The sequence below is a fragment of the Eriocheir sinensis genome, chromosome 25, assembly GCF_024679095.1.
Source record: "Eriocheir sinensis breed Jianghai 21 chromosome 25, ASM2467909v1, whole genome shotgun sequence".
In the NCBI taxonomy this organism is placed as follows: Eukaryota; Metazoa; Arthropoda; class Malacostraca; order Decapoda; family Varunidae; genus Eriocheir; species Eriocheir sinensis.
This window is the reverse complement of record NC_066533.1, coordinates 9,215,854-9,224,511: the sequence shown is the minus strand read 5'-3', so window position 1 is coordinate 9,224,511 and position 8,658 is coordinate 9,215,854. Positions and strand designations below refer to the sequence as shown.

Here is an 8,658-nt window from a genome sequence, read left to right as displayed (position 1 = left end):
TGTCATGAACGTGCACTTTCATGGAACTAAAAAAAAAAAAAAAAAAGTTTCGTGGAAGTTCGAAGCAACTCCTTTTGTTCAAGCAGGACGATGATTTGCTACTACGTACTGTACTATAAAACAAAAACAAAGAAACAAAAGAAAATGTAATAATGATGATTGCCGGGTGGAGAGATCAGCTATATTTTTCTCCGTCATACTAATCAGTAAAATACAGGAAGGAAGATGCGTTTAAATCTCCCAATAACTTAAGTTTCGTTCCTTATTAGCTTTTATTTTACTCCAACAGAGACCGACCGAGTGACTCCAATACGTGACACAGGTCCTTGAAAGGCCGCAGACGTGAACAGTTCTCTTGCTGTCTCCGGCTGAGGCGTTACAGACCACTAATTCCATATATCTAATTTCCTTGTTTCATCTCTTTCCCCGCCATAGGATCCAACTGACAATATCCTTACCTTGCGTTCTTTGAGAGGCTCTGTGGAGGTCTGTGAATGCTTGAGTGAGAGGTAACGGCGCCCTTTAACGTGTGAGGGGCTGCCCAGCACTGACACGGCTCCACAGTGCCTGCCTGCGGGAATCTCAGCGCCACACAGGGCCACTCGCCGCCCCCCGAACAACGCGCCCATTCACATGGTGACCGTAAACATTGCCGTCGAAACCCGCGGCCGGCCCTGGCTTCAGCCCGCTTGTTCGTCATGAATTAATGATTATTCCTTATAGCTGATACATATTTTAAAACACCCAACACAATATTTTAAAAAGAAAATTAATGGTACGAGTTTAAACATATAAGATACGCGAGAATCATGGTTTGGCCAAAAGATGTTATCAAGGAAAATCCACTCCATTGCCATGACAACGCTCACCACTCCGGTCGGTGTCTCGCCGCGCAGACTTTGAAGCGAGTCTTCGCCCATTCTCAGGTATTGAGCATTTATTGACTCCATGCTAATTAGAAACAAGCGTAGGTAAAAGGAATATAAATGTTGTATTGATTTGATACAACTCATGTGCCACTTACACTCTAGTATCATAGATATTCCTGCTTCACCGTCGCCAAAGGGAGCATATACGCCGGAGGCGCGTTGCCAGCAACACCTGGATCTTATTAACTGTATTGGGCTACTCCAGTGACGTAGTTAAGAGTGAGAAATTCAAGTATTTTGACAAACTGGATCATCCTGTCTGGTCAATGGGCCCCCACATGCCGGTCCCTATAGCTACGGCACTGCATGAGCTTCCTGTTATCTAATTTAAAGCTTCTTCCGTGAGTGAAGAGCAGATTGCTATTACAAAGAAATGTAAATTTCCATGAATGCATCAGACTCTTTAATGAAAGTGAACCATCCCTGCAGCTCCCCGGGAGACTCGATCCTTTATTGCTATTCTGTGCACGACGCCTGAGTAACAACTCAGCGTGACTAGACTGGCGCTTCATCCTCACACCTGTGACTTTATATTGCTGCATCCGCACATAAAATACAGCAATTAACAAGTCACATCAAAAGGCACATCTGGTAGCTACCCACACCTGACCACCAGCAATCACGAGTGACGCAAGGTGGCATGCGATAAGCCTCAAGGAGAAACAAGACGTGATAAATACATCTGAAAATAATCTAGCCACATGAGTGCTATCTTTCCCAAGACAGGGTAGCCGTGTGCGTGATGCAGGATGATAATGATGTTCTTGACGCACAGGAGAAATACATTCAATCAAACAATGTGAGAGACACGGGATAAACGTCCTGTTACAGATTAAAAGGCGCGATGATATGTTAAGTTTTGAAATGAGGGCCCGGCAGGGTCTGGCTTCCCATCCCTGCGGTGGCGCCTGCTCGCACGGCTCCCCGCCCTCACACGCGCCGCTCCCCAACGTGACGTCACACACCCAGCCCGCCAATCACCGACCGCTAGTTTGACGTCACTCCTATAATTAACCAATCAGCACGTTGGGTTGGGGAGGGCGTCATCCGGGAGCCGAGGAATGTGGTGGCCGGGGAGGCGCCATTTTGAGGCAGGCTGAGCAGCGGTAGGGGCAGCACCGACTCGACTCCAGGAAAGACTCTCGCTCGGCCGCCGCAGTACCGCACCTCGAAGGACATGGAGGTGTATATAGAACAGACGCAGGTGCCGCAGGACGCGCTGGCCGCCGCGGCACAGCTGGAGCTCAGCGGCACGCCCCACACCCTCACCATCCGCAGGCCCTTCAACCCCGTGGCCCACGACCTCGACGCCAATTTCCGCCTCACGAGATTCGCGGACCTGAAAGGATGAGGGTGTAAGGTCCCTCAGGAGGTGCTTACGCGCCTCCTCGAGGGACTGCAGGATGACGGGACGGGGCACGATCACGACCACGCCGCCCACTTCATGCACATGCCCGTCACCCGCATAGGTGAGCCCCAGGTGCACACACGTACACACAGACACACACAGCCTCTCCCGCCAAAATTTAAACCCCCCCTTCACCCCTTCTCCGTGTCATGTCAATAAACATAATAGGTCTAAGAAGATTAAGCCTCCTGTCAAATACATAACTACCATAATGCTTGTACCTCACTAAGCCCCTCTAGGAAGATTGAAAGCGAGTCGGCTCAGTGCCTCAGCCATCACTTAGCTTAGGCCTACATGAATGTCCGTGGCCAATACCATCATTTAGGAAGGGAGTCACCTGCGAGTTAGCTCACACTAGCTCACAGGCTGTCATGTCACGGATCTAGGCCCACAGATAGTTGACATAAGGGTCTGCTTAGTGGTCCAGTTTAGGACACATGACATGGTGCAGTAACAACCACAGGAGGTTTATAAGACTGTGTTGGGTAAATATTAAGAATTGCTGTCCAAATAAAGACTAAGACCTGGAGGAGGGGGTTACATCTTAGGGTTGCCATACTCAGTTCAATGTCAGCCACAGGAAAATTTTACCAACTCAAAGGTGGGCTTCTATCTTTATATTTTCTCTTGTTCCTCTTACAAGCACTGGTTAAAGACACCAGAACAATAAGAAATTGGAAATGGGGATTTTCTGACAGACTAGGCTAGGTACCTTTTTCACATGAAGATAATTTTTTCACCAGAAACGGCTACAAAAGTTGTAGTTAAAGTTGTGAGTATACGCTATAGTTGCGCATGGTGGCAGTGCTCATCTCCGTCTCATTGGCCCTTGGAGCTTGTAATGGGAGAGAACCCTAAACCCAACACATGGCCAGTGTGACATCCCGGTTACCATAGTTTACCTTCCCTAGGTTTCCCCAGGTACCCATTTATCAGCCAGCCCAAAAGGAAGGTGGAACATCTGGCTACAAAAGGGGTACAGTGAATTTATCGCAAAACCTGTAGGAACAAAAAACAGTACAACAAATCATCTGTCAGTTTCTATTTTGCGATCTTTTTCTAGACCAGTGATTCTCAAAGTGTGTGCCGCGGCACACTAGTGAGCCACCATTATCTCCTTGGTGTGCTGCGAAAATTTGGGTGGGATTTTGATTTATGTACATAATATAATGAAACTATTGTAAATTGTAATTTATAATTATCAAAGGTGACTACCAGTCTACCATAATTATATATATGTATATATATGCATATAAAAGGGCAGGCATTAGTTGTTTCTTAGTGTGCCGTCATACTAAATAGTTTGAAAACCACTGTTGTAGACTAATAGAACACCACCTTAACATACGAGATAACCTATCGCAACTGAAGTAGTTAGCTATCGGCACTAAGGATAGTAACCTATCACTGATTAAAGAGTAAGCTTTCGCCAAAGTCACTCTGGGGCTTTCATCGCTATATCCTGGCAATAACTATCTCCACGGGAAAAAAGCATCATATTTTACTGAGAAATTGATAGCCTGCATCTGTGAAATAGACTGTTCAGGTCTGCTTGATTATAGCCTTGGAAATGGTTAAACTTGGGGGGGGGGGGGGGGGTAGAGAAGGGGGGAACATATCTATAAAATATACAAAAAATATTGTTTTTCCTCCATTGACCCTAAGGTTGAGACTTCAGTCCCAGCTTCTGACATCTTTTTAATGGGACTAGGTTACTAATTTGGGGATTCAGGATCAGTTAGTTCTAAATAGAAGTTGAGTTGGAATTCCTGACTTGGTTTCTGAATGATTTGGTTCCATTATCTAGAATTATCAAGAACAGAATACAGGGTACAGTGGTGGTGCATCTTATCAGAGCATTCTTGACCCACCGTGTCTCACAGATAACATGAATTTTATCTTCACACCAAGAATTCAGGGTAGCAAAGATGATGTTGAAGAGAAAGCAAGAGAAAGTTGTACCAAAATTTAATTGTATTAAGTCATCAAGTCTTTGCTTAGAAATATTTGTTTATTTCTATGAGAAAGATAAATGATGCAGCTTAGCATCAGTTATCCATAAAGATATAGTCAATGGCCTTTACTCCTGTTTATTTTGATTTTAATTAATAAGATAGAGTACTATAGTTCAAAACTGTACCAGGCAACAGCTTGCTTGAAGAGAGAAAAGAATGGAAATAATCAGACATACCTTGTCACAAGTGAGGTTCCTCAAAGGTCATGTGAGACTTCCAACCCTTCATTTTTTCTTATTTAATACAGATTTTTTTTTTTTGTCTTACAGTGGACTGGTGCACATTTTTATAACTATATATACATGTTAATTCTGTGGTTAGAGAACTGGTGGTTACTGAGGATTTACTGTATTTTAAAACAAGTAAAAAATGTGAGGGTCATGTGAGTCACCTGTAGATAGTTTTGTGATTAGAAAACATTTTGTAATATCCAAAATCTACAACATGTAAATTTATGGGGTTACTTCCATAACTTAGTCAAAAGATCTATGCCTCAGCAATATCACTTTCCTTTATATCTACTCATCTTATACAGCAAGACTGAGACATGCCAACATCTGCTTTAACACTCATTCTGTACAACAGCAATTATTATATTTAAAACTATATCCTCTCCAGTATTCCCAAATACTTGCCCTTTATTAGCAGCCTGGCCAAATACATCCACAGTTTCGACATTTTCAAGATTGTTATTAGCCATAGTCATAGGTACCTCTTTGGAAATAAATACGCTTTTTTATTGCGTCTGCGACGCTGATCAACAGATTGCCCATCTTGTTCTCTTCAAGTTGTTTTCCTGGCTTACCCATGCATTGTAGACATAATAAATAATAACATTTGTTAGCCCTGATGAACCCTACAACACGGCATTATAAACAAAGTCAGCTTTTTTTTGGGGGGGGGGGGCTGTGGCACCAGTAGGCTTTCATAGTAGGGTCTGATGGTCGGCCCCAGCCTGCTGTGGCACAGGCAAGTGTTTATACTGGTGCCATCTTTACTTTTCAGCATTTTCCATTTTAGACCCCTAGTTGCATAACATAAATTGTTGGGGGGGGCGGGGTGGAGGGTCATGCAACGCCGATCTAGCAGTTTTTGTGCTATTAACACTTGTTCCAATACTAATCTCTTGAAAGTTGCAGCAGTAAAGAAAGATGGTTAAAGAATTCCCCAGAGTTAAGATCATGAAACTCAGCCATCCAGCCCCTAGTTGCAGCAGTAATAGATTTGAATCTTTTACAGGTATTGGTATGGATGCCAGTGTCACGCCCTTGCGTCATGGGGGCTTATCCCTTGTGCAGACAACAGACTTCTTCTATCCCCTTGTTGATGACCCCTATATGATGGGTAAGTAAATCTGCCCTACATGTAGAATTAGTGTGTGATGTTCAGATATTGAGGTAATTGATATTTACAGGAGCATAAACAATTCATTTTCATATTTTACATTAACTTTGTTTCTCTTGTGGTTGTGACTAAATATTTTTCTCTTTCATTGCAGGTAAAATTGCATGTGCTAATGTGCTGAGTGACCTGTTTGCAATGGGTGTGACAGACTGCGACAACATGCTAATGCTTCTTGGTGTGTCCACCAAAATGACAGAGAAGGAGAGAGACGTGGTTATCCCCCTAATGATGAGAGGCTTCAAGGCAAGTTATGGCAACTTTGGCTTTTTATGTATACTTTAACTGTCACTTTATGGAGCTTGCTGTAGAGAATTTCTTATTCCTCCCATATGCAATATGACTATAAAGCATATCTTTGTCAGTCAGGACCACAATCAACCAGTGTATCCACAAATTATTACCATTGTACCCTACCATGCAATTAGTCAGTGCCTTGTGATGAAACCCCAAATTTTTCTGACATTCTAGAGCATTAGCATTGACAAAATTAGAATATTGTCTAAAACTACAAACTTACCTTCCTCAGGATGCTGCTCTGGAGGCAAACACATCCGTTACTGGTGGACAGACTGTGATGAATCCTTGGTGTACCATTGGAGGTGTGGCAACGACTGTGTGTCAGCCCAACGAATTTATTGTGTAAGTGAACAATGTTAAGGATTAATCTAACACTTTAAGGCAAAAAGAGCCCCACTATAGAATCAGATAACTGCTCATGCCACTAATGTGTTGGGACCAACCAGTAGGCCTCATCAAGAAAGTATTCCAGAGCTATAGGCTGAATGAAAAAAAAAAAGGTTTACATATCAAAATGTTTAGAACTAAGTAATCCATTGTATTTTTTTTCTAAGATAATGTGGGCTTGTATTTTTATTTTTATTTTACTTAGGCATGAAGTTTAGCACCTAGAGAATAATGTTGACCATAAATTTAACCCTAAAATGATTTTAATTTTTTTATGTTTATGCAAGTGTAAATGGCAGGTTGTAATTTGCTGAGGTGTGTGTTGTTCTGTGTTGCAGGCCAGATTGTGCAGTGGTAGGGGATGTCCTGGTGCTAACTAAGCCTTTGGGAACACAAGTAGCGGTGAACGCCCACCAGTGGCTTGACCAGCCAGAGAGGTGGAATCGCATTAAGCTGGTCGTCTCGGAGGAGGATGTGCGGAAGGCCTACCAGAGGGCAATGGATTCAATGGCTCGCCTTAACAAGACTGGTGTGTGGAAACGCAGTTTTATATTTTTCACATTTATACAGTATATCTATATGCCTGATTCAAGTGTAGAATTTTATCCCTTTATCTGGTTAGTCTTATCTGGATCCATTTTTAAATGTTTATATCTAAATGTTTTCACCAAAGGTTCTTGTTTTTGAGTTTCTATTCATGAGCCAGTAATATTGATTATTATGAAGCTTAAACCACTTTTATTGTCTTGCAGCTGCTAGGTTAATGCACAAGTACAATGCTCATGGTGCTACAGATGTAACAGGATTTGGATTACTTGGCCATGCACAGAACCTGGCAAAGAATCAGAAGAATGAAGTCTCCTTTGTAATTCACAATCTTCCAATAATTGCTAAGATGGCTGCTGTGGCAAAGGCATGTGGCAACATGTTCCATCTGCTACAGGTAAGAAAGTTGCATTTAGACTATTCCACAATAGTTTCAGTAATACCAAATATGTAACAGGAATACAGTGGCTTTTATTTGTGATGTATGTATATATGAATTATCCACCGTTCATTAACTCTGCTTTTTGTATTGTAATATTTGTTTCAGTTCAATGTCTTTGTGATTATGATGCATTTAACCCGGTAGCAGCGGGGATCATGTTTTTTAATGGTCCCTCCAAGCGAGAAAAATGAGAAAAAATCACCCTCACGCAAACCATTTCATAATATATATCAAAGCATTTGTGATCAGATTATGTATCATCTATTTTGGGGGGTTTAAATCATGGCACAAATTTAGCCCGTCATTGTTACCGGGTTAAGCTGTTTTTTCCCCTCTCAGTGGTCTTAATCAACAATGCCTTACAGGGACTCAGTGCTGAAACTTCTGGAGGTCTGCTGATATGCCTCCCCAGAGAACAGGCAGCAGCATACTGTAAGGACATTGAGAAGCAGGAGGGTTACCAAGCTTGGATCATCGGCATAGTTGAGAAGGGTAACCGTACAGCTCGTATCATTGACAAGCCACGAGTCATTGAGGTCCCAGCTAAAGAGAAAGATGGGGAGCTATGGTAGATCTTTCTCTCTCTCCCCCAGACACTTGATCTCCTAGAGTGAGCCTTAAGGATAATTATCCCTTGGGCAAAAGTGACACATATTTTGGAATCTAATTGGCGGTCACATTTTCTTGTACATTTATTTTATTTATAGGTTATTTGTCCTTTATTTATCATGGAGAATTTTTTTTACAGAAATTTGTTACCTTGTGTAATTGCCTTTACAACGACATTCCTGAGTAGCCAAGCTTCAATGTTATGGTTGCATATGGCAGAATCTGAGCAACTGCTCATTGACAAATAACTTTGCTCAAGTATGACAAGCACACCCTTCTATACATTCACATATTACTGCACAAATTTAACAAAGTTTACTTTGTGCTGAATACTTTGCAGAGTAATGGCACCGGATGGATAAAGCAAGAGAGGGGTCTTTATATGAAAGTCATTTTTTAAAGTTTTCTAAGCGGTAAATGACTGGAGGCTCAAGAACTCTTTCTTATTTCATTAGTCTAGTGCCAAGGCCTTGGAACTCAATAAAAAACAATTGAATGTACAATTTTTTTTACCTTGTCTGACAATATCCTGATACAAGCACATGGAAGAGCAACTTTGCAAGTATAAAATCAGGTAAGAGGCATTCTTGTGACTTGAAAAAATAAACTTACAACATACAT

The 8,658-nt window shown here is 42.0% G+C and overlaps 2 protein-coding genes across 2 annotated transcripts in view; one reads left to right on the top strand and one right to left on the bottom strand.

The window, feature by feature from the left end:
• Positions 1–782, bottom strand: part of LOC127003306 (polycystin-2-like) — a 29,774-nt gene extending 28,992 nt beyond the window's left edge. Inside the window, exon 1 of the mRNA XM_050869785.1 lies at positions 459–782. The gene's annotated coding sequence lies outside the window, so the exon portion shown is untranslated. The remainder of the gene's footprint in view (positions 1–458) is intronic.
• A 1,199-nt stretch (positions 783–1,981) lies between these two features.
• Positions 1,982–8,533, top strand: LOC127003307 (inactive selenide, water dikinase-like protein). The gene is made up of 7 exons (XM_050869787.1): positions 1,982–2,398; positions 5,592–5,696; positions 5,851–5,999; positions 6,283–6,395; positions 6,779–6,969; positions 7,193–7,383; positions 7,794–8,533. The coding sequence occupies exons 1-7, from the start codon at positions 2,107–2,109 to the stop codon at positions 7,998–8,000; spliced, it is 1,248 nt and encodes a 415-aa protein (XP_050725744.1). The 5' UTR covers positions 1,982–2,106; the 3' UTR covers positions 8,001–8,533.
• Positions 8,534–8,658: the final 125 nt, after the last annotated feature.